This window comes from Eucyclogobius newberryi, unplaced genomic scaffold (genome assembly GCF_026437365.1).
Source record: "Eucyclogobius newberryi isolate DKJ021-1_F unplaced genomic scaffold, fEucNew1.0.hap1 SCAF_9, whole genome shotgun sequence".
Taxonomy (NCBI): Eukaryota; Metazoa; Chordata; class Actinopteri; order Gobiiformes; family Gobiidae; genus Eucyclogobius; species Eucyclogobius newberryi.
In genome coordinates, this window is record NW_027316532.1 from 39,348,202 (window position 1) to 39,375,921 (window position 27,720).

The following is a 27,720-nucleotide window of genomic DNA, read 5'->3' on the forward strand; positions in this document are numbered from 1 at the left end:
GTTGCTTTTGACAAAGTAATTTTAACTGGAAATCACCCAAGACCTTCTCTATTCTTTCCAAGTACAATATTAAGTGTCACTGCAGAAGCTTTGGATCTTATGCTCGGCTCGTTTCCACGGTAAACAAGTGCCTGAAGTCAGACTCTTTTGGTCTGACGCTGTTGTTCTTGGCTTATGTGACGCAGCTGATAACAGGCGGTTTGACCTCTGCGTGACCTCTGCGTGACCTCTGTGTGACCTCTGCGTGGGTCGACTCTCTGTTGACCCAGCAAAACTCACCAACGCTAAGAAATAATACAGTTAAAATAAGACACACTTCTCTTTTTGAATTCCTGGTTTTACTCCCAGTCTAAGGGGGCGGTACTACCAGGGCCCAATCGGAATGAACCAACCCATCACAGGAAACGCCCCTTTATAGTGGGCGGAGTAAGGCGTGGAATGGCACAGTCTGAGACTGTAGATGATTGGTCCAGATGTGTTCTGGCTGAAGGAGGAGCTCTGACCAGCAGCACGAGAACTGGACCAGAACAAAGCCTCGGGCAAAAAGACAAACGCTGACGTTCTTGTGATCAACAGTTAAGAGATGGATGACATCTGCCTTCTAATAAAACCTGTCATTTAAAGGCGGTATGGACGATTTTTCGGCGATTTGAGAACGCAGGTGGAAGTGCTCATGCCACTCCCCCGTGCGCATGCCACTCCCCCGTGTGGACTGATACAACACACACGTGCGTTTGTTTATTAGTGCAACGGATCACGTCACATCTCTCGTCTCCCGTAGATTTCTGTCCACTTCTGCGTCAGCTCCAACTGTCTTTCTCCGTCTTCATTTTGCCCCGTACACTGAGGGAACTATATTATGATAGATCCATGCGCTTAGGCACGCGGAAACGTGGGGACGAGCCTGACGCGGCTGCAGATGATGAGATGAGAGCGGTAGGTGCGTTTTATGATTGACACGTGGCAGGACAAATGATTTATCCACGCCACGAGGAAATATGATAAAACATTGGCTGAAAAAAATTGTCCATTCCACCTTTAAAGTAGCTTTTAGCTTTTATTAATTAAAAGAAACATTGCCGTGGTTTAGGATGTGCAGTAGGTTTAGGATGTGCAGTAGGTTTAGGATGTGCAGTAGGTTTAGGATGTACAGTAGGTTTAGGATGTACAGTAGGTTTAGGATGTACAGTAGGTTTAGGATGTGCAGTAGGTTTAGGATGTACAGTAGGTTTAGGATGTACAGTAGGTTTAGGATGTACAGTAGGTTTAGGATGTGCAGTAGGTTTAGGATGTACAGTAGGTTTAGGATGTACAGTAGCTCATGGTTTAGGATGTACAGTAGGTTTAGGATGTACAGTAGCTCATGGTTTAGGATGTACAGTAGGTTTAGGATGTACAGTAGGTTTAGGATGTACAGTAGGTTTAGGATGTACAGTAGGTTTAGGATGTACAGTAGCTCATGGTTTAGGATGTACAGTAGGTTTAGGATGTGCAGTAGGTTTAGGATGTACAGTAGGTTTAGGATGTACAGTAGGTTTAGGATGTACAGTAGCTCATGGTTTAGGATGTACAGTAGGTTTAGGATGTACAGTAGGTTTAGGATGTACAGTAGGTTTAGGATGTGCAGTAGGTTTAGGAGGTACAGTAGCTCATGGTTTTTGATGTACAGTAGGTTTAGGATGTACAGTAGCTCATGGTTTAGGATGTACAGTAGGTTTAGGATGTACAGTAGGTTTAGGATGTACAGTAGGTTTAGGATGTGCAGTAGGTTTAGGATGTACAGTAGGTTTAGGATGTGCAGTAGGTTTAGGAGGTACAGTAGCTCATGGTTTTTGATGTACAGTAGGTTTAGGATGTACAGTAGGTTTAGGATGTACAGTAGCTCATGGTTTAGGATGTGCAGTAGGTTTAGGATGTACAGTAGGTTTAGGATGTACAGTAGGTTTAGGATGTACAGTAGCTCATGGTTTAGGATGTACAGTAGCTCATGGTTTAGGATGTACAGTAGGTTTAGGATGTACAGTAGGTTTAGGATGTACAGTAGGTTTAGGATGTACAGTAGCTCATGGTTTAGGATGTACAGTAGGTTTAGGATGTACAGTAGGTTTAGGATGTGCAGTAGGTTTAGGATGTACAGTAGCTCATGGTTTAGGATGTGCAGTAGGTTTAGGATGTACAGTAGGTTTAGGATGTACAGTAGGTTTAGGATGTACAGTAGGTTTAGGATGTACAGTAGCTCATGGTTTAGGATGTACAGTAGGTTTAGGATGTACAGTAGCTCATGGTTTAGGATGTACCGTAGGTTTAGGATGTACAGTAGGTTTAGGATGTACAGTAGCTCATGGTTTAGGATGTACAGTAGGTTTAGGATGTACAGTAGGTTTAGGATGTGCAGTAGGTTTAGGATGTACAGTAGGTTTAGGATGTACAGTAGGTTTAGGATGTACAGTAGCTCATGGTTTAGGATGTACAGTAGGTTTAGGATGTACAGTAGGTTTAGGATGTGCAGTAGGTTTAGGATGTACAGTAGCTCATGGTTTAGGATTTACAGTAGCTCATGGTTTAGGATGTACAGTAGGTTTAGGATGTACAGTAGGTTTAGGATGTACAGTAGGTTTAGGATGTACAGTAGCTCATGGTTTAGGATGTACAGTAGCACATGGTTTAGGATGTACAGTAGGTTTAGGATGTACAGTAGGTTTAGGATGTGCAGTAGGTTTAGGATGTACAGTAGCTCATGGTTTAGGATGTACAGTAGCTCATGGTTTAGGATGTACAGTAGGTTTAGGATGTACAGTAGGTTTAGGATGTACAGTAGGTTTAGGATGTGCAGTAGGTTTAGGATGTACAGTAGCTCATGGTTTAGGATGTACAGTAGGTTTAGGATGTACAGTAGCTCATGGTTTAGGATGTACAGTAGGTTTAGGATGTACAGTAGGTTTAGGATGTACAGTAGGTTTAGGATGTACAGTAGGTTTAGGATGTGCAGTAGCTCATGGTTTAGGATGTGCAGTAGGTTTAGGATGTACAGTAGCTCATGGTTTTTGATGTACAGTAGGTTTAGGATGTACAGTAGGTTTAGGATGTACAGTAGGTTTAGGATGTACCGTAGGTTTAGGATGTACAGTAGGTTTAGGATGTACAGTAGCTCATGGTTTTTGATGTACAGTAGGTTTAGGATGTACAGTAGGTTTAGGATGTACAGTAGGTTTAGGATGTACCGTAGGTTTAGGATGTACAGTAGGTTTAGGATGTACAGTAGCTCATGGTTTAGGATGTACAGTAGGTTTAGGATGTACAGTAGGTTTAGGATGTGCAGTAGGTTTAGGATGTACAGTAGGTTTAGGATGTACAGTAGGTTTAGGATGTGCAGTAGGTTTAGGATGTACAGTAGCTCATGGTTTAGGATGTACAGTAGGTTTAGGATGTGCAGTAGGTTTAGGATGTACAGTAGGTTTAGGATGTACAGTAGGTTTAGGATGTACAGTAGGTTTAGGATGTACAGTAGGTTTAGGATGTGCAGTAGGTTTAGGATGTACAGTAGGTTTAGGATGTACAGTAGGATACAGGTTGCTAGTTGCCTCCATCACAGCGTTGTAGGATCAGAATCTGAATCAGAAAAGGTTTATTGTCATCGTCAGTGACACTCACAATAGGAACTTGCTTTGGTGATTCGGTGCAACATACAACAATGAACGATGATAAAAGCACGATATATCAAATAAGCCTGCATTTAACTGTACTTACAAGATCGAATATAAAAATAGACTTTAGTCCCATCTTTAAACATGCCCCTCTTTGCCACATGTTGGTGATGTCTCACTGTCCCAGGACCTGGAGAGGCACTGATCCTGAGCCAGTGTCACGTATTGCACTGTTTGAATGTACATCATCTGAATCATGTTTTAGTTGGATAAACAGAGAAAATTATGGTATATGGTATATATCATTATGTCACTGAAATACGATGCAAAAAACAGATGATGCAAATAACATGCCAACTTACTGGCCCAATATGTTGTATAAGTTTAAATTAATTATTGTGCGACATATCTTTTATTTCAGAAATTAATGTACAGGTTTTTTTACATTAATTCTTACAATCAATGAATACTATTGTGAAAATGAATGATTGATGCCAGAGATGAGAAAGATACTGAAAGACAACAATAACTTTTGCACGCCAGCATTTAATTTATTGAGTGGATGATGTTGTTGATGTTGTTGTTGTTGTTGTTGTTGTTGTTGTTGTTCTTGTTGTTCTTGTTCTTGTTCTTGTTCTTGTTCTTGTTCTTGTTCTTGTAAATAATAAAGTGGCCATAGTGAGAGTAAGTTGAACACAAAAGCAGCTTTCAGGCTGCTTGGCTGATCGGAATCCAGGCTCATGAGAACATTAGAACATGAGAACATTAGAACATGAGAACATGAGAACATGAGAACATTAGGACATTAGAACATGAGAACATGAGAACATGAGAACATTAGGACATTAGGACATGAGAACATGAGAACATTAGAACATGAGAACATGAGAACATGAGAACATTAGAACATGAGAACATGAGAACATTAGAACATGAGAACATGAGAACATTAGAACATGAGAACATTAGAACATGAGAACATGAGAACATGAGAACATTAGGGCATTAGAACATGAGAACATGAGAACATGAGAACATTAGGACATTAGGACATGAGAACATGAGAACATGAGAAAGGAGAACATGAGAACATGAGAAAATGAGAAAGGAGAACAGGAGAACAGGAGAACATGAGAAAGGAGAACGGGAGAACAGGAGAACATGAGAACATGAGAACATGAGAACATGAGAACATGAGGACATTAGGACATGAGAACATGAGAACATGAGAAAGGAGAACAGGAGAACATGAGAAAGGAGAACGGGAGAACAGGAGAACATGAGAACATGAGGACATTAGGACATGAGAACATGAGAACATGAGAAAGGAGAACATGAGAACATGAGAACATGAGAAAGGAGAACAGGAGAACATGATAAAGGAGAACGGGAGAACATGAGAACATGAGAACATGAGAACATGAGAACATGAGAAAGGAGAACATGAGAACATGAGAAAGGAGAACAGGAGAACATGAGAACATGAGAACATGAGAAAGGAGAACATGAGAACATGAGAACAGGAGAACATGAGAAAGGAGAACAGGAGAACAGGAGAACATGAGAACATGAGGACATTAGGACATGAGAACATGAGAACATGAGAACATTAGAACATGAGAACATTAGGACATTAGGACATTAGAACATTAGAACATGAGAACATGAGAACATAGAACATGAGAACATGAGAACATGAGGACATGAGGACATTAGGACAATAGGACAATAGGACATTAGAACATGAGAACATTAGAACATTAGAACATGAGAACATTAGGACATTAGGACATTAGAACATTAGAACATGAGAACATGAGAACATGAGAATATTAGAACATGAGAACATGAGAACATGAGAACATTAGGACATTAGGACATGAGAACATGAGGACATGAGAACATGAGAACATGAGAACATGAGAACATTAGGACATTAGGACATGAGAACATGAGAAAGGAGAACAGGAGAACATGAGAACATGAGAACATGAGAAAGGAGAACAGGAGAACAGGAGAACAGGAGAACATGACAACATGAGGACATGAGAACATTAGAACATGAGAACATGAGAACATGAGAACATTAGAACATGAGAACATTAGGACATGAGGACATTAGAACATTAGAACATGAGAACATAGAACATGAGAACATGAGAATATTAGAACATGAGAACATGAGAACATGAGGACATTAGAACATGAGAACATGAGAACATGAGAATATTAGAACATGAGGACATTAGGACATTAGGACATTAGAACATTAGAACATGAGAACATAGAACATGAGAACATGAGAACATGAGAATATTAGAACATGAGAACATGAGAACATGAGGACATGAGGACATGAGGACATGAGGACATGAGAACATGAGAACATTAGAACATGAGGACATGAGAACATGAGAACATGAGAACATTAGGACATTAGGACATGAGGACATTAGAACATTAGAACATGAGAACATAGAACATGAGAACATGAGAACATGAGAATATTAGAACATGAGAACATGAGAACATGAGGACATTAGAACATGAGAACATGAGAATATTAGAACATGAGGACATTAGGACATTAGGACATTAGAACATTAGAACATGAGAACATAGAACATGAGGACATGAGGACATGAGAACATGAGGACATGAGGACATGAGAACATGAGAACATTAGAACATGAGGACATGAGAAAATGAGAACATGAGAACATTAGGACATGAGAACATGAGAACATGAGGACATGAGAACATGAGAACATGAGGACATTAGAACATGAGAACATGAGAACATGAGAACATGAGAAAGGAGAACAGGAGAACATGAGAACATGAGGACATTAGGACATTAGGACATGAGAACATTAGAACATGAGAACATGAGAACATGAGAACATGAGAACATGAGAAAGGAGAACAGGAGAACAGGAGAACATGAGAACATGAGAACATGACAACATGAGGACATTAGGACATGAGAACATTAGAACATGAGAACATGAGAACATGAGAACATGAGAACATGAGAAAGGAGAACAGGAGAACATGAGAACATGACAACATTAGGACATTAGGACATGAGAACATTAGAACATGAGAACATGAGAACATAGAACATGAGAACATGAGAATATTAGAACATGAGAACATGAGAACATGAGAACATGAGGACATGAGGACATGAGGACATGAGAACATGAGAACATGAGAACATGAGGACATGAGGACATGAGAACATGAGGACATGAGAACATGAGAACATGAGGACATGAGGACATGAGAACATGAGAACATTAGGACATTAGGACATGAGAACATGAGGACATGAGAACATGAGAACATGAGGACATTAGAACATGAGGACATTAGGACATTAGAACATGAGAACATGAGAACATGAGGACATGAGGACATAGAACATGAGGACATGAGGACATTAGGACAATAGGACAATAGGACATTAGAACATGAGAACATTAGAACATTAGAACATGAGAACTTGAGAACATTAGGACATTAGGACATTAGAACATTAGAACATGAGAACATGAGAACATGAGAATATTAGAACATGAGAACATGAGAACATGAGAACATTAGAACATGAGGACATGAGAACATGAGAACATGAGAACATGAGAACATTAGGACATTAGGACATGAGAACATGAGGACATGAGAACATGAGAACATGAGAACATTAGGACATTAGGACATGAGAACATGAGAAAGGAGAACAGGAGAACATGAGAACATGAGAACATGAGAAAGGAGAACAGGAGAACAGGAGAACATGACAACATGAGGACATGAGAACATTAGAACATGAGAACATGAGAACATGAGAACATTAGAACATGAGAACATTAGGACATGAGGACATTAGAACATTAGAACATGAGAACATAGAACATGAGAACATGAGAATATTAGAACATGAGAACATGAGAACATGAGGACATTAGAACATGAGAACATGAGAACATGAGAATATTAGAACATGAGGACATTAGGACATTAGGACATTAGAACATTAGAACATGAGAACATAGAACATGAGAATATTAGAACATGAGAACATGAGAACATGAGGACATGAGGACATGAGGACATGAGGACATGAGGACATGAGAACATGAGAACATGAGAACATGAGAACATTAGGACATTAGGACATGAGGACATTAGAACATTAGAACATGAGAACATAGAACATAGAACATGAGAACATGAGAATATTAGAACATGAGAACATGAGAACATGAGGACATTAGAACATGAGAACATGAGAATATTAGAACATGAGGACATTAGGACATTAGGACATTAGAACATTAGAACATGAGAACATAGAACATGAGAACATGAGAATATTAGAACATGAGAACATGAGAACATGAGGACATGAGGACATGAGGACATGAGAACATGAGAACATTAGAACATGAGGACATGAGAACATGAGAACATGAGAACATTAGGACATTAGGACATGAGAACATGAGAACATGAGGACATGAGAACATGAGAACATGAGGACATTAGAACATGAGAACATGAGAACATGAGAACATGAGAAAGGAGAACAGGAGAACATGAGAACATGAGGACATTAGGACATGAGAACATTAGAACATGAGAACATGAGAACATGAGAACATGAGAAAGGAGAACAGGAGAACAGGAGAACATGAGAACATGAGAACATGACAACATGAGGACATTAGGACATGAGAACATTAGAACATGAGAACATGAGAACATGAGAACATGAGAACATGAGAAAGGAGAACAGGAGAACATGAGAACATGAGAACATGACAACATTAGGACATTAGGACATGAGAACATTAGAACATGAGAACATGAGAACATAGAACATGAGAACATGAGAATATTAGAACATGAGAACATGAGAACATGAGAACATGAGAACATGAGGACATGAGAACATGAGAACATGAGAACATGAGGACATGAGGACATGAGAACATGAGGACATGAGGACATGAGAACATGAGAACATGAGGACATGAGGACATGAGAACATGAGAACATTAGGACATTAGGACATGAGGACATGAGAACATGAGAACATGAGGACATTAGAACATGAGGACATTAGGACATTAGAACATGAGAACATGAGAACATGAGGACATGAGGACATGAGGACATTAGAACATGAGAACATGAGAACATGAGGACATGAGGACATTAGAACATGAGAACATGAGAACATGAGAACATGAGAACATGAGAACATGTGAACATGAGAACATGAGGACATTAGGACATTAGAACATGAGAACATGAGAACATGAGAACATTAGGGCATTAGAACATGAGAACATGAGAACATGAGAAAGGAGAACATGAGAACATGAGAAAATGAGAAAGGAGAACAGGAGAACAGGAGAACATGAGAAAGGAGAACGGGAGAACAGGAGAACATGAGAACATGAGAACATGAGAACATGAGAACATGAGGACATTAGGACATGAGAACATGAGAACATGAGAAAGGAGAACAGGAGAACATGAGAAAGGAGAACGGGAGAACAGGAGAACATGAGAACATGAGGACATTAGGACATGAGAACATGAGAACATGAGAAAGGAGAACATGAGAACATGAGAACATGAGAAAGGAGAACAGGAGAACATGATAAAGGAGAACGGGAGAACATGAGAACATGAGAACATGAGAACATGAGAACATGAGAAAGGAGAACATGAGAACATGAGAAAGGAGAACAGGAGAACATGAGAACATGAGAACATGAGAAAGGAGAACATGAGAACATGAGAACAGGAGAACATGAGAAAGGAGAACAGGAGAACAGGAGAACATGAGAACATGAGGACATTAGGACATGAGAACATGAGAACATGAGAACATTAGAACATGAGAACATTAGGACATTAGGACATTAGAACATTAGAACATGAGAACATGAGAACATAGAACATGAGAACATGAGAACATGAGGACATGAGGACATTAGGACAATAGGACAATAGGACATTAGAACATGAGAACATTAGAACATTAGAACATGAGAACATTAGGACATTAGGACATTAGAACATTAGAACATGAGAACATGAGAACATGAGAATATTAGAACATGAGAACATGAGAACATGAGAACATTAGGACATTAGGACATGAGAACATGAGGACATGAGAACATGAGAACATGAGAACATGAGAACATTAGGACATTAGGACATGAGAACATGAGAAAGGAGAACAGGAGAACATGAGAACATGAGAACATGAGAAAGGAGAACAGGAGAACAGGAGAACAGGAGAACATGACAACATGAGGACATGAGAACATTAGAACATGAGAACATGAGAACATGAGAACATTAGAACATGAGAACATTAGGACATGAGGACATTAGAACATTAGAACATGAGAACATAGAACATGAGAACATGAGAATATTAGAACATGAGAACATGAGAACATGAGGACATTAGAACATGAGAACATGAGAACATGAGAATATTAGAACATGAGGACATTAGGACATTAGGACATTAGAACATTAGAACATGAGAACATAGAACATGAGAACATGAGAACATGAGAATATTAGAACATGAGAACATGAGAACATGAGGACATGAGGACATGAGGACATGAGGACATGAGAACATGAGAACATTAGAACATGAGGACATGAGAACATGAGAACATGAGAACATTAGGACATTAGGACATGAGGACATTAGAACATTAGAACATGAGAACATAGAACATGAGAACATGAGAACATGAGAATATTAGAACATGAGAACATGAGAACATGAGGACATTAGAACATGAGAACATGAGAATATTAGAACATGAGGACATTAGGACATTAGGACATTAGAACATTAGAACATGAGAACATAGAACATGAGGACATGAGGACATGAGAACATGAGGACATGAGGACATGAGAACATGAGAACATTAGAACATGAGGACATGAGAAAATGAGAACATGAGAACATTAGGACATGAGAACATGAGAACATGAGGACATGAGAACATGAGAACATGAGGACATTAGAACATGAGAACATGAGAACATGAGAACATGAGAAAGGAGAACAGGAGAACATGAGAACATGAGGACATTAGGACATTAGGACATGAGAACATTAGAACATGAGAACATGAGAACATGAGAACATGAGAACATGAGAAAGGAGAACAGGAGAACAGGAGAACATGAGAACATGAGAACATGACAACATGAGGACATTAGGACATGAGAACATTAGAACATGAGAACATGAGAACATGAGAACATGAGAACATGAGAAAGGAGAACAGGAGAACATGAGAACATGACAACATTAGGACATTAGGACATGAGAACATTAGAACATGAGAACATGAGAACATAGAACATGAGAACATGAGAATATTAGAACATGAGAACATGAGAACATGAGAACATGAGGACATGAGGACATGAGGACATGAGAACATGAGAACATGAGAACATGAGGACATGAGGACATGAGAACATGAGGACATGAGAACATGAGAACATGAGGACATGAGGACATGAGAACATGAGAACATTAGGACATTAGGACATGAGAACATGAGGACATGAGAACATGAGAACATGAGGACATTAGAACATGAGGACATTAGGACATTAGAACATGAGAACATGAGAACATGAGGACATGAGGACATAGAACATGAGGACATGAGGACATTAGGACAATAGGACAATAGGACATTAGAACATGAGAACATTAGAACATTAGAACATGAGAACTTGAGAACATTAGGACATTAGGACATTAGAACATTAGAACATGAGAACATGAGAACATGAGAATATTAGAACATGAGAACATGAGAACATGAGAACATTAGAACATGAGGACATGAGAACATGAGAACATGAGAACATGAGAACATTAGGACATTAGGACATGAGAACATGAGGACATGAGAACATGAGAACATGAGAACATTAGGACATTAGGACATGAGAACATGAGAAAGGAGAACAGGAGAACATGAGAACATGAGAACATGAGAAAGGAGAACAGGAGAACAGGAGAACATGACAACATGAGGACATGAGAACATTAGAACATGAGAACATGAGAACATGAGAACATTAGAACATGAGAACATTAGGACATGAGGACATTAGAACATTAGAACATGAGAACATAGAACATGAGAACATGAGAATATTAGAACATGAGAACATGAGAACATGAGGACATTAGAACATGAGAACATGAGAACATGAGAATATTAGAACATGAGGACATTAGGACATTAGGACATTAGAACATTAGAACATGAGAACATAGAACATGAGAATATTAGAACATGAGAACATGAGAACATGAGGACATGAGGACATGAGGACATGAGGACATGAGGACATGAGAACATGAGAACATGAGAACATGAGAACATTAGGACATTAGGACATGAGGACATTAGAACATTAGAACATGAGAACATAGAACATAGAACATGAGAACATGAGAATATTAGAACATGAGAACATGAGAACATGAGGACATTAGAACATGAGAACATGAGAATATTAGAACATGAGGACATTAGGACATTAGGACATTAGAACATTAGAACATGAGAACATAGAACATGAGAACATGAGAATATTAGAACATGAGAACATGAGAACATGAGGACATGAGGACATGAGGACATGAGAACATGAGAACATTAGAACATGAGGACATGAGAACATGAGAACATGAGAACATTAGGACATTAGGACATGAGAACATGAGAACATGAGGACATGAGAACATGAGAACATGAGGACATTAGAACATGAGAACATGAGAACATGAGAACATGAGAAAGGAGAACAGGAGAACATGAGAACATGAGGACATTAGGACATGAGAACATTAGAACATGAGAACATGAGAACATGAGAACATGAGAAAGGAGAACAGGAGAACAGGAGAACATGAGAACATGAGAACATGACAACATGAGGACATTAGGACATGAGAACATTAGAACATGAGAACATGAGAACATGAGAACATGAGAACATGAGAAAGGAGAACAGGAGAACATGAGAACATGAGAACATGACAACATTAGGACATTAGGACATGAGAACATTAGAACATGAGAACATGAGAACATAGAACATGAGAACATGAGAATATTAGAACATGAGAACATGAGAACATGAGAACATGAGAACATGAGGACATGAGAACATGAGAACATGAGAACATGAGGACATGAGGACATGAGAACATGAGGACATGAGGACATGAGAACATGAGAACATGAGGACATGAGGACATGAGAACATGAGAACATTAGGACATTAGGACATGAGGACATGAGAACATGAGAACATGAGGACATTAGAACATGAGGACATTAGGACATTAGAACATGAGAACATGAGAACATGAGGACATGAGGACATGAGGACATTAGAACATGAGAACATGAGAACATGAGGACATGAGGACATTAGAACATGAGAACATGAGAACATGAGAACATGAGAACATGAGAACATGTGAACATGAGAACATGAGGACATTAGGACATTAGAACATGAGAACATGAGAACATGAGAACATGAGGACATGAGAACATGAGAACATGAGAACATGAGGACATTAGGACATTAGAACATGAGAACATGAGAACATGAGGACATGAGGACATGAGGACATGAGAACATGAGAACATTAGGACATGAGAACATTAGAACATGAGAACATGAGAACATGAGGACATTAGGGCATTAGAACATTAGAACATGAGAACATTAGAACATTAGAACATGAGAACATGAGGACATGAGAACATTAGAACATTAGAACATGTGGACATGAGAACATGAGAACATGAGGACATGAGAACATGAGGACATTAGAACATGAGAACATGAGAACATTAGGACATTAGGACATGAGAACATGAGAACATGAGAACATTAGAACATGAGAACATGAGGACATTAGAACATGAGAACATTAGGACATTAGGACATGAGAACATGAGAACATGAGAACATTAGAACATGAGAACATGAGAACATGAGAACATTAGAACATGAGAACATGAGGACAGTAGGACATTAGAACATTAGAACATGAGAACATTAGAACATTAGAACATTAGAACATTTGAACATTTGAACATTTGAACATGAGAACATGAGAGAACATTAGGACATTAGGACATTAGAACATTTGAACATTTGAACATTTGAACATGAGAACATGAGAGAACATTAGGACATTAGGACGCACCAGAGTCTGATCAGAGCCGTGTTTGTTTAAGAATGGAGCCGACCCCAGGAATGTGACGTCCAGTTTCTCTCGCTCAGTAGTTTTCCCACTCACCGTCGACAGGTCAAACATTGACAGAGACCAACCTGCGTCTCAGCCTCTACAGCACGTTGAATATAACAATAATGTACTTCAAGCTGTAGACAAAGCCCTCTTGAGGCCACGGCTACATTCCACACCAGGGTCATATGAATCATTTCTATACTGATACCTGTAAGTTATTGTATTTGCTGGCTCTAATCTAACAATTATATATAATAATAACTATTCCAACCAACAAAACCTTTAGAATGTACTTTTATTTGGTTCAACAAACAAACATATTTCAACTATTTATTTGCTTTTTTATCACGCCAAATATTCCCTGAGTTGAAGATGACATTAATGTGAATGGGGTTTTGGAGGAAAAGCAGCTACGAAAGAGGAACCAGCGTCATAGAGTGTAAAAATAAATCAAAGGATGACTATTCATCAGAGAAGCAGCACATCCAGTCCTACACATGCATGGCTGCCATGTTTGTTTCTGTTTTGCTCTTGACAGAATATGGGCCTGTTACTTCTTTACCTAATTGCCTGTTTGGCATCAGCACATATGTAATCAGAGTCAACACAGACATGCAGCGTGTAGAGCATAAATGCCAAGTGCCAATGAAATACTGCGTGCATATATAGAGTCCAGATCACGTTAACACATTAAAATGCATTTTGGATGGAACTGTTACGTGCAAACACCAGCATGACCCCAATAGCATCTGATATAATAGATTATAACTGTCATGTAAATGTATGGATGTGTTGGGGAGGTTGGACTGCTAAAGAGTGAGTCATCTTTGTGCTGCTTCATGTCTAAACGAGCTGAGACGGTTGTGTCTCCAAGGCCGACAAAATGGTGGTGGTTATAACGGTTGTAATTATAAATCCAAACCTAAAATAAAAGCCTTTTTGTTTGGAGTCACCTGAGATCACACAATGGGCACAATGGTCCGCTTCAAAGTCAATAGGGAACGACTTGATTCTTGTTATTGATTTTAATACCATAAAGATCATAAAAACACTACATTTTAGACAATAAAATGTAATTGTCAACAAAAATAGTAATAATAGTTCAACCATGTAGTCTATGGTTTATATCATCAGAGCAAGCCATTTGTTATTCATATTTACAGTCCAAACACAAATATGCATACTTTTGAGATTATTATTATGTATAATAGTTTTTTGTACAATACATTTAACGTGATAATAAATGAATTGTAAGGTGTAAATTGCTCTGGTAAACAGTGTTCAGGAAGCGTGAGCTTGTTTGGCTGACATGATGCAAAGAGCCTATTATTAGCTGCCGAGACTGAACATATGTGGCACATGCCAAAAGGAGTTTACGGCCACGACGCACGCCTCCTGTGGCGAGGGCCCAGATCCAGCATGGTGGATTCCCCTGGCACGCTCAGGTTCACTTAGCCTCCAGGACCTGATGCCAGAAGAGCCTGTTTCAGCAGGGAGCTGAAACAGGCTCTTCTAATGGCAGGAGTTGGACAGTGTCTCTTCTCTTTTGACAATAACATCTTGTAATGTAAATGTAAAACATCTGTAAATGTTGGTTGTCTTTTTGGTCCAGGACAAATACAGACACATTTTTGTCCCATTCAAAAATGTCCTTTTTCTCTGGATAATATTCCTCATCAATGTTTTATTTTCTTTTGGATATTGAAAAAATACTATTTTAATTATTTTATTTGTCAATGAAGTTGAGTGAGGATTTATTGAGTAGAGAAAAAATTCTGTGCCCTGTTTGAAGGGAAGAGTTATTTTTGCACCGAGTGGAGGAGAAACTGGGCCAGAAGAGGACTTTGGCACGCTGCGTTAAATAGGTCACCTTGAGAGAAGTACATGCCCACGTGGGCCTATCAGGGAACAGAGGAGGGGACGCACTTCCTGCCGGCGTGTGCGCATCTTTATTGTCCCCTGATGAATGAAAGCTCTTTCAGATCTGATGCACTGTCAAACGCCCACCTGAGGATCCATGTTTAGAGGCTTCACACGTCACATATTCATCTGTGCTTGTGATAAATACATGTTGTTATGCTGCAATTTCACAAAACAAGGCATTTATATAGTGATAACACTCCGTGTAATGCACTCTGTGTAATACACTCTGTGTAATACACTCTGTGTGTGTAATACACTCTGTATGATACACTCTGTGTAATACACTCCGTGTAATACACTCCGTGTAATATACTCTGTGTAATACACTCTGTGTGTGTAATACACTCTGTATGATACACTCTGTGTAATACACTCTGTGTGTGTAATACACTCTGTATGATACACTCTGTGTAATACACTCTGTGTAATACACTCCGTGTAATATACTCCGTGTAATATACTCTGTGTAATACACTCTGTGTGTGTAATACACTCTGTGTAATACACTCCGTGTGTGTAATACACTCTGTGTAATACACTCCGTGTGTGCTGACTTATAAGTGCTACATTGCTCCCAATGACTTTTAGACTCAGTTTGTGACTTTGTTGCAATAGTCGCTGCTTGAGGCTCATAGTCGTCTTGTAGCCCCTCCCCCTTTCTGATCAAAATACAAGGCGAGTAAATTTGAGACCATGGAACCACTGGCCCCCCATGAATGAGTCAAATGGTGAAATACATTATACTCAAGGAGACCTTTGACCCCAAGGATCTGCTGCTGTCTCTGGTCTGGGGGCGGGTCTTCTACTACATGCTGCATTAGGGCTATCGCAATATTAGCAGTAATCTATATAGCAACAAACTAAATATATTGCAGTAACTCCAAGGTCTTCCATTAGACAGAAATGCGCTGTTTTTAAAATAAAAACCTCTGAAAAAGGCTTTTTTTATTCATGATTATTCTGTCTAAATTATTGATTTAGTCTGTTTTTGTCTCTGTTAAGTGAATAATACATTAATGCATGAACATATGTTTTAATATAACTGAAATGACTTTTATTATTAATGTGTACGTACATAGGCGCCGGTCCAGCTGGCAGCCCGGTGCAACGCTCCGCTCTTTTTTCACACTTATGTGCTTTATCTTTTGTATTTTGTAAATATTTTTTCTACTTTAGTTGTACGATCGGGACACGCGCTGGAATCGCTTAATTCAACTTGTTTCGACTTTGTTCGGCTGGATTATTGAGTGTTTTTTGTTGTGTCGTCGTGATGTGCGCTAGCTCTGAGCTAGCCCCCCCGGCCCCACCGCGCTCCTCGGCCACAGCCGCCGTACGGATCGGCACCGGTGCGTTTACACAAAGGAGGAACTCATGAAAATGCGGAAAACCATCGTCTTACCCGGAGATCGTCACGTTATCCCGGCGGACATCCTAATTTTTCCCCTCCATCCCTTGGAGAAATGGGAGGTTTTGTCTATAGGAGTTTTTGTTTATAAGAGTTCTTCTATTGAGAGTGTTTTTTAAACTTCCTATAATCTGTGATCTGTCCTTTTCCTCTGTATCTACTGCGTTGTATCAATGAAATTTCCCCATGTGTGGACAATAAAGGATTATCTTATCTTATAAAACATTTTACAATCATTTCAATATTGCAGTCGCTGCCACATCACAATAATGTAGCATATTGTGCATGAGCATAGCCCCTCCCACTGACCCAGAGAGTGGACATGTGACGTCATGTACTGGACACACACGAGTGGACATGTGACGTCATGTACTGGACACACCAGTGGACATGTGACATCATGGTACTGGACACACACGAGTGGACATGAGACATCATGTACTGGACACACCAGTGGACATGTGACATCATGGTACTGGACACACACGAGTGGACATGAGACATCATGTACTGGACACACCAGTGGACATGTGACATCATGTACTGGACACACACGAGTGGACATGTGACGTCATGTACTGGACACACCAGTGGACATGTGACATCATGGTACTGGACACACACGAGTGGACATGAGACATCATGTACTGGACACACCAGTGGACATGTGACATCATGGTACTGGACACACACGAGTGGACATGAGACATCATGTACTGGACACACCAGTGGACATGTGACATCATGTACTGGACACACGAGTGGACATGTGACATCATGTACTGGACACACACGAGTGGACAGTGTGACGTCATGTACTGGACACACCAGTGGACATATGACGTCATGTACTGGACACATAAGTGGACGTGAGTGGACGTGAGTGGACGTGAGTGGACGTGAGTGGACGTGAGTGGACATGAGTGGACGTGAGTGGACGTGAGTGGACGTGAGTGGACATGAGTGGACGTGAGTGGACATGAGTGGACGTGAGTGGACGTGAGTGGACGTGAGTGGACATGAGTGGACGTGAGTGGACGTGAGTGGACATGAGTGGACGTGAGTGGACATGAGTGGACGTGAGTGGACATGAGTGGACATGTGACGTGGTGTGTGTTTGATGGACTGGCACAGAAAAAAGACGTCTCTGAGTTTTCACAGCACGTTCCATCTTAGATCATGTTTGTGCTGAACAAGGGCAAAATCACAGCTCGACCAGGAGTAAATTAGGACTTTATATTAGGACTTTATAATATAAATATAAATATATATATATATATATATATATATATATATATATATATATATATATATATATATATATATATATTATATATTTATATTTATAACTATAAAAAACACCTTTTAAAACACAAATGCATGATTAAGTTAGTTAAGTTAAGTTTAATTCTAAGGAACATTCTAGGTAAAGTAATAACATCTCCATGGTCTAAAACAGGACTAAAGCAGGTCTAAAACAGGACTAAAGCAGGTCTAAAACAGGACTAAAGCAGGACTAAAACAGGACTAAAGCAGGTCTAAAACAGGACTAAAGCAGGTCTAAAACAGGACTAAAGCAGGACTAAAACAGGACTAAAGCAGGACTAAAACAGGACTAAAGCAGGACTAAAACAGGACTAAAGCAAGTCTAAAACAGGACTAAAGCAGGACTAAAACAGGACTAAAGCAGGTCTAAAACAGGACTAAAGCAGGTCTAAAACAGGACTAAAACAGGACTAAAACAAGTCTAAAACAGGACTAAAGCAGGACTAAAACAGGACTAAAGCAGGACTAAAACAGGACTAAAGCAGGACTAAAACAGGACTAAAGCAAGTCTAAAACAGGACTAAAGCAGGACTAAAGCAGGACTAAAGCAGGACTAAAGCAGGACTAAAGCAGGACTAAAACAAGTCTAAAACAGGACTAAAGCAGGACTAAAACAGGACTAAAGCAGGTCTAAAACAGGACTAAAGCAGGTCTAAAACAGGACTAAAGCAGGTCTAAAGCAGGTCTAAAACAGGACTAAAGCAGGTCTAAAACAGGACTAAAGCAGGTCTAAAGCAGGACTAAAACAGGACTAAAGCAGGACTAAAACAGGACTAAAGCAAGTCTAAAACAGGACTAAAGCAGGACTAAAGCAGGTCTAAAACAGGACTAAAGCAGGTCTAAAACAGGACTAAAGCAGGTCTAAAACAGGACTAAAGCAGGTCTAAAACAGGACTAAAGCAGGACTAAAGCAGGACTAAAGCAGGACTAAAGCAGGTCTAAAACAGGACTAAAGCAGGTCTAAAGCAGGACTAAAACAGGACTAAAGCAGGACTAAAACAGGACTAAAGCAAGTCTAAAACAGGACTAAAGCAGGACTAAAGCAGGTCTAAAACAGGACTAAAGCAGGTCTAAAACAGGACTAAAGCAGGTCTAAAACAGGACTAAAGCAGGTCTAAAACAGGACTAAAGCAGGACTAAACCAGGACTAAAGCAAGTCTAAAACAGGACTAAAGCAGGACTAAAGCAGGTCTAAAACAGGACTAAAGCAGGTCTAAAACAGGACTAAAGCAGGTCTAAAACAGGACTAAAGCAGGTCTAAAGCAGGACTAAAGCAGGTCTAAAACAGGACTAAAGCAGGTCTAAAGCAGGACTAAAACAGGACTAAAGCAGGACTAAACCAGGACTAGAGCAGGTCTAAAACAGGACTAAAGCAGGTCTAAAGCAGGTCTAAAGCAGGACTAAAACAGGACTAAAGCAGGACTAAACCAGGACTAGAGCAGGTCTAAAACAGGACTAAAGCAGGACTAAAGCAGGTCTAAAACAGGACTAAAGCAGGTCTAAAACAGGACTAAAGCAGGTCTAAAACAGGACTAAAGCAGGTCTAAAACAGGACTAAAGCAGGACTAAAGCAAGTCTAAAACAGGACTAAAGCAGGACTAAAGCAGGTCTAAAACAGGACTAAAGCAGGTCTAAAACAGGTCTAAAGCAGGTCTAAAACAGGACTAAAGCAGGACTAAACCAGGACTAAAGCAGGTCTAAACCAGGACTAAAGCAGGTCTAAAACAGGACTAAAGCAGGACTAAAGCAAGTCTAAAACAGGACTAAAGCAGGACTAAAGCAGGTCTAAAACAGGACTAAAGCAGGTCTAAAACAGGACTAAAGCAGGTCTAAACCAGGACTAAAGCAGGTCTAAAACAGGACTAAAGCAGGTCTAAAGCATTTCGGGTCCATTGGCGGGACTGGAACCAATCACAGAGCTGCATTGTGGTTTGGGTGGAAACAAACATGGTGGCGCCGACAGCCGTACCTGGGTCTATTTTAGGAGAAATACGGACTATTTTACTTTCCAAAAACATGCAGACAATGGCACTTTGGACGTTTGTGGACGAGAAAGAGGACGGTGCTTTTCTGAACACTGGCATGAACACCATTTCGATTTTTCTCCTTCTTACGCTGTTGTGACGCTTCGACCAATCAGCGTGAAGTATTTTTAACGTACCGATGGCTTTGGACGAGAGTCTTTCCAGATTTATTCATGTGAAGAACTCAGAGCTCAGAGTGAGACACAGATCAGTCCAGCATGAGCCAAGTTAGGACCAAAGTGATCTCAACTTCACATATATATATGAGGGACGACAACAGGAAGAGCACTGGACATGGGACAATACTGAAGATTTGTGGATTATCGTCCCCCCAATGATTGCAATTAACGATAATCACAATCATGATTAAAATAGCTGACAGTTTGAACATGCTATGGATATTAATGTATGAACTTCTATTATATGAACTTGTTATAATATCCTTTTTGGCCAATTATACAGTATTTTTTGTGATTATAGAATTATACAAAATGTACCACAAACGATTATTGTCTTCTGTTTTTATCGCGTTAAACAATAATGTAGTTTATCTTTAAATAGCACTGACTCCTGAAGTTACCCTGTCGCTGAGCCACTGGCGGTACTCATCCCACAGTTTGAGACGCACTGCTCTTTTCTCTGCCCAGTCCTGTGTGTGAATGATCCGTCTCTTTGTAGTGAAGCTGTCCAAGTCTTCACTGAAGCTGTCTCCTGTGACTAGGCTGTTCTTGTGCTGCTTTGTGTAAAAGTACAGTTACATGGTTTTTGTTAGGATTTATTTTCAACTTTTGCTCAGCCTTTTGTGTATTTAGAAACCTGAATGTGTTTTTGTCAACCTTTTCATCGCAATAAACTATATTATTGTTTATCGCCACATACATACTAATAATATATTCTTAGTTTTTGATTGTGTTTAATTTTATTGTATTTGCCTAAAGCAGTGAATTTACCCAAATAAAACTGCAGTCAGAATTAAACCAGGTCTAACACAAGACTAAATAAGGCCTAAGCCAGGTTTAGTATGACTAAAACAAGAAACAACTAACTAACTAATTAACTAACCAACCCAAAAGTTCAGGCTTAAAGCAGAACTAAACCAGGTCTTCCCTCAGACCATCGTCCAGAACTAAGTCCAGGAGAGTTGAACCTGGACTAATGCAGCAATAATACCTCAGGTCTGGTTAAAACAGACATAAATGAAGATTGTATTGTAATTAAATTATATCTGGTCTAAACCTGGAATAATCAGTTACTAAACCAAACTGTGTGGACTAGTCTCTAGAATTGGCCTGAATTGTCCAGAATAGATTACATTTGAATAAAGTGTCACATAAAACTAAAACAAATCTGGGCCAAACAAATTTTTCCCACTGGTTTTCTTTTGCATTAAATTTGCACTTCTTTATCTGAACAGTTTGTACTGAGCGATCGACCGATCTGTTATTGACAAAAGTCACAGCCAAGTTCAAGTTTGATTTCCTTCTTTGGGCATTGAACAAACAAAGGACAGAATCAAAGAAGGAGGTGTGGGACTGCCTCAGATCATCGTGTGGAAGACGCTAGAGATGACTGTTTATTCCCAAACAATCAAACTACCAAAGCATGAAACCCTTTAATGTTTATGACTATTTCTGACACGTCAGCCTTGACTCACTGTAAAGTGTTACATAAAGTTCTCCTGCTTTTCTCAGTCGTGACACTCAGATTCTCCTTCCAATTTACATTTATGTAAGTGCACAAGGGCCAATAACATAATAACTATAATACCGGGTCATTTCTGTGGATTACCTATTGTTTCAATGACCATTTCCCGTTTATTTTTGGAACGCTTTTGTTAGTGTAGCTGGAACTTCAGAAGAAAATAGATCAACATGAGAATATGAACCTAAAAATACTACTGCATTTGAATTAATATAGATTAGAAGGACCTGAATTTTAATACATTTGAGACGGACCATTGTCTTTATACAGACGATTCTCATAAAAACAACAATGCAAACATTATAAATCTGTTTGTTTAAGTGATTGATTCTCACAGAGCAAAGCCACAGTCACATCTGTGCTGGTCATGAAGCAGGAGGGAGGACAGTGACCCTCAAAGAGATTCATTTACCCAGCATGCTTCACTCCCACAGCCTCACTGGGCTGAAGAGCTCTGAGTACAGGAGTTTAGAGGAGCAGCATCTCAGTTACTCTACAGTAACTGTAGAGTAACTGTAGAGTAACAGTTACTCTACAGTAACTGTTACTCTACAGTAACTGTAGAGTAACTGTAGAAGTACTGTAGAGTAACTGTTACTCTACAGTTACTCTACAGTAACTGTAGAGTAACTGTAGAGTAACTGTAGAAGTACTGTAGAGTTACTCTACAGTTACTCTACAGTTACTGTAGAGTAACTGTAGAGTAACTGTTACTTCTACAGTTACTCTACAGTAACTGTAGAAGTAACTGTAGAGGTACTGTAGAGTTACTGTCGAGTCAGAACTAATGCAAAGTGAGGATCTGCCCTGTTCAAACTTTTATAAAGACTTTGGCTCTGCAGCATTTTCAGCCTCTGTAGAAAGTTCCAGGGCTGAATAGAATGTGCACACGCAGTCTTTTGTTTAACGTTTCCAATTTACAATACCAATATCAATATTTATTCGATACCAATCTTCTTGTTTTATTGTGTTATTCAGGCTGATCCTGTGTCTTCATAAATAATGAAATATAGTGTAACCAGTGTTACCAGTAGAAAGAGTTATTTGTATTATTACTTGGTATAATATTGCTAAATTTCAAACACCTCAGAACATTCTCTGTGAGTTATTACGTGATGCTTTAGCCCTCTTTTCAGAACACAACCAGAGCTAAAACAAATATCAAAAGAACACAAGTGACACAGAACAATTCTATCTTTCATGAATGATGTTTGCTGCATTGAGCACCTCAGTCAAAGCTAAGGACGCTAACAATCCCAATCAATTAATTAAATCCGATCCAAGCCAATCAGCAACAATACGACTATCGAATCGAAACAAATAGAATTGTTACAGAAACGTTACACTATTGTATAGAAATTGCGTTGCTATTTGAATGTGTTCATTTCACTCTAATCAATCAATTCACTTTATTTATATCTGCAGAAATGTCTTTAAAATATATTTAATAGTTTTTTTCCCATCGAGTATTATCAGTTTTAATCTGCATTCAATTTTCTTCCTCCTTGAATGCTTAAAGAAAGTATCAGACATTTCAAATAAATCTGTGAAGCTGAAACAACCAAGCACCCTTGGGTGCTGATGGGTGCTAGAATAAAAATGCTCTATGGTAGTTCATATGGTGCATACAGTTCTGCTGATGACCACAGTGATGTCCAGACGGAGCTTCTTCTTCAGAAAGGCCCTGGTCTTTCACATGTTATGAGGAGGTGCTCCTCATGATGCTTGTGTGGATCATGTGGTTGTTGGATCTGGAGCTGTAGGATCCATGCTGGAGCTGCCCGGGGCCTTGTGACGGAGGGGAAAGTGGAGCAGTGCTCAGAGCAACAGGCAGAAATACCAGGCCTAAGTAGGACATGAGTGGAAACAGGCCATTCCACAGACTGACATGAGGAAGAGACACATCATAACTACCACGGCTCAACCACAGAGTTTGCTTTAGCGCACGCTGGATGGAACATTTCCCTTAATTTGTTTAAATACCACACACTGCACCCACAATGCAATTCACTTTGACACTTTAGTTCACCCAGCAATCTGAGCCTCACCTGATCAAAACTTCACCACAGTATAACCTGCCAAAGTCATGTGACTGGTGCTTTGTGGCAGCTCTTTAAATGACTGTTAACATGTCTATTCTTCACTTCAAATGTTGAGCTAAGTGAAGACATGAAGTAGGTCAGTGATATTATCCTGCATGGGCCTGACTCACAGCAGAAGCTGCTCGTGTGCAGGGCTAATGCCTTCTACACGTGGCCAATGGGGTGTCTTGAGGACTATGGATTACTTTGTTATTTGTAGATGAATGTGAAAGGATAAAAATAGCACTGTGTTCAGCCCTATTAAAATCACTACTGCTTTACTATTGATTTTCTCCTTCTTTTCCCCTTTCAGGACACAAATGAGATTGTTGCCATTAAAAAGTTCAAGGACAGTGAAGGTAAGAATGATTTGTATTTATAATGCAGTAAATGCTTCGTAATGCAACCAGCATCTTTAGTGAACTATACATTTGTTATGGCTGTGCAGAAAATGAAGAGGTTAAAGAAACCACGCTGCGTGAACTTAAAATGCTCCGGACTCTCAAACAAGAGAACATCGTGGAGCTCAAAGAGGCTTTTCGCCGAAGAGGAAAACTCTACCTGGTGTTCGAGTATGTGGAGAAGGTCTGTATTTCACACATGTATAATCTTGTACTGTAAAGTGTTCTAAAATGACGCTGTAGAATGACAGTATTTTTATATTTCTCCTGTAGAACATGCTGGAGCTGCTGGAGGAGCTGCCTAACGGAGTGCCCACAGACAAAGCACGCAGCTACATCTTCCAGTTAATTAAAGCTATTCACTGGTGCCATAAACATGACATAGTTCATCGAGGTAAAGGGCTTTTTAAGCTACAAAATCATGTTCAGGTGCACTTGTCTATATTATAATGCTACACTTTATTATAATTGAACTCAACAGCATTTTTCTTCAGTAGTTCATTTAGAATTCAAACTGAAAATCAGATCATACACATGGAATGGAATAGTGTATTACTGATGACAATAATACATCTCATTCAATTATTCATCCCTCAGTATTTTAACCACTATCGGCCAATTCACTTCAAACATTTGTCACAGAAAAGCATGTGATTCAAGCACCACCAAGAGAATATTTGGTTTACCACCTAAACCAGGTCTAAACCAGGTCTAAACCAGGTCTAAACCAGGTCTAAACCAGGTCTAAACCAGGTCTAAACCAGGTCTAAACCAGGTCTAAACCAGGTCTAAACCAGGTCTAAACCAGGTCTAAACCAGGTCTAAACCAGGTCTAAACCAGGTCTAAACCAGGTCTAAACCAGGTCTAAACCAGGTTTATACTTAAACTAAACTAAGTTAAAACCTTTGGGCCGGAGCGCTTCACTGTGTCTGAGGGAGGTATATACACAAATAATAACTTGTTTCTAAACCAAACCAGAACTGACCCTCTGTGGCACCAGAAATCACACTTAAAAAAATCAGGTTGAACACTTTATATTGAAACAAATGTGATCTTTTGTCCTTGTGCACGTCACGTCTAAAGCCTCTCACACTGATGCTGCAGCAAATGTCCTGGACTTTTGTTAAGTTGTAACAAAAACAGCTCTTCTATTCTTATCATGAAACAATTGCACCGAGCTGAGAGTTGTTCTGATGTGCTCCATCTAACCATTGTATTATTCACACGGCGTGAGTCTTTGGCGCTTCAGCGGGAGCAGAACAGGGGACCAGATGGCCCTTGTGAGCTTTTGGCACTCGGGATGCAGCAGAGCAAGCCTCCAAATGGCCCGTGGTAAACTCAGGCATCTACAAGAGCAAGAGCAGGAGCAGGAGCAGGAGCAGGAGCAGGAGCAAGAGCAAGAGCAGGAGCAGGAGCAAGAGCAGGAGCAGGAGCAGGAGCAGGAGCAGGAGCAGGAGCAAGGCTACAACTGCACATTCCAATCGTGTCTGTGAATCTTCATTTGTTCCTTTTTGATTGCGAGACTCTTCGCAGCGATGGCGGGGGAACAGGTGGTGCTAGGATCATGGTACTAGTAGTGCTGATGTAATAATGCAGCTTCCTCCCCGTCTGTGCTCCTCTTCCTCAGATATCAAGCCGGAAAACCTTCTCATCAGCTCTGAGGATGTGCTCAAGTTGTGTGACTTCGGTGAGTGTCAAAAGTCATACAAATTGTGTCAATCAAACAAGACTTCTGGTCACATTCAGGACTAATACATCTCTCCTGTTTAATATCCATGTATATCGTGCATTGTCCCTGTTACTGTCACGATACTAACATTTCAGACTTCATTTCAATTATAGGCTCGATACTTCATACGGATTTGATGCCATAATGCTCTTTTATTATACAATAGATATTACCATGTGATCTACCAGTTCTGACAAAGCTCTTCATTCTAAAACTGGTCAGGAAAAGGTCACATCTTGTCCTGTCCTATCAATACTAGTTTTAGTACCAATTATTATCTAATTTCCGATGCTTTTGACAGCCCCCGTCCCAGTCTCCTTAAATAAATAACTAAACATGATGCTGCTTGGTAATAATGTTGCTTTATCGCTACAGTTATTCACATTAGTCTTAAGTTCAGCTCCACAGCCACAGACGGAGTTCCATTCTCACAAGTACAAGCCTCAGTTGTTTCATTCGTGCCCCTGGAGAAAACACTGACCATCACTAAAGACCAGTTGCAGAAGATTTGCACTGCAGCATTAATGCAAATACTTCCCATAATATTCAGCCTGTGCATTGTTCTGAATGGATCGTGTTGGGAAAACGAGCGTTGAATCAATCTGCTCGCGTCACAGCAACAAATGAGGGGGAATGATAAACATGGCACATTCTGCATCGTGTAAGCAATCTGGAGTGAGAGACGCAGACCTGCTGCTCGCTCCGTGTCAGCCAAAGGCTCAGGGCAAACACACATGTCCGTCTCTAACCATAACCTTAAGTCATTCTTATGCACCAGGGGAAGATGGATACAAATGAAATGGTCATATTTAATCGCACTGTTCTACCTTCAAGGTACTCACAGTACTTTACATTCACACACACGTTCATACACCAGGGTACGCGGACACTGGGGGCGGGGCCGGTGAAGTGTACGCGGACACTGGGGGCGGGGCCGGTGGAGTGTACGCGGACACTGGGGGCGGGGCTGGTGGAGTGTACGCGGACACTGGGGGCGGGGCCGGTGAAGTGTACGCGGACACTGGGGGCGGGGCCGGACACTGGGGGCGGGGCCGGTGGAGTGTACGCGGACACTGGGGGCGGGGCCGGTGAAGTGTACGCGGACACTGGGGGCGGGGCCGGTGA

The 27,720-nt window shown here is 40.1% G+C and overlaps 1 protein-coding gene across 3 annotated transcripts in view; it reads left to right on the forward strand.

The window, feature by feature from the left end:
* Positions 1-27,720, forward strand: part of LOC140353352 (cyclin-dependent kinase-like 5) — a 70,627-nt gene that overhangs the window by 14,070 nt on the left and 28,837 nt on the right. For all 3 annotated transcript variants that reach the window (XM_072437867.1, XM_072437869.1, XM_072437868.1), the window contains exons 3-6: positions 24,778-24,823; positions 24,913-25,049; positions 25,139-25,259; positions 26,494-26,553. In XM_072437867.1, the coding sequence (XP_072293968.1) occupies positions 24,778-24,823; positions 24,913-25,049; positions 25,139-25,259; positions 26,494-26,553 (364 nt within the window). The remainder of the gene's footprint in view (positions 1-24,777; positions 24,824-24,912; positions 25,050-25,138; positions 25,260-26,493; positions 26,554-27,720) is intronic.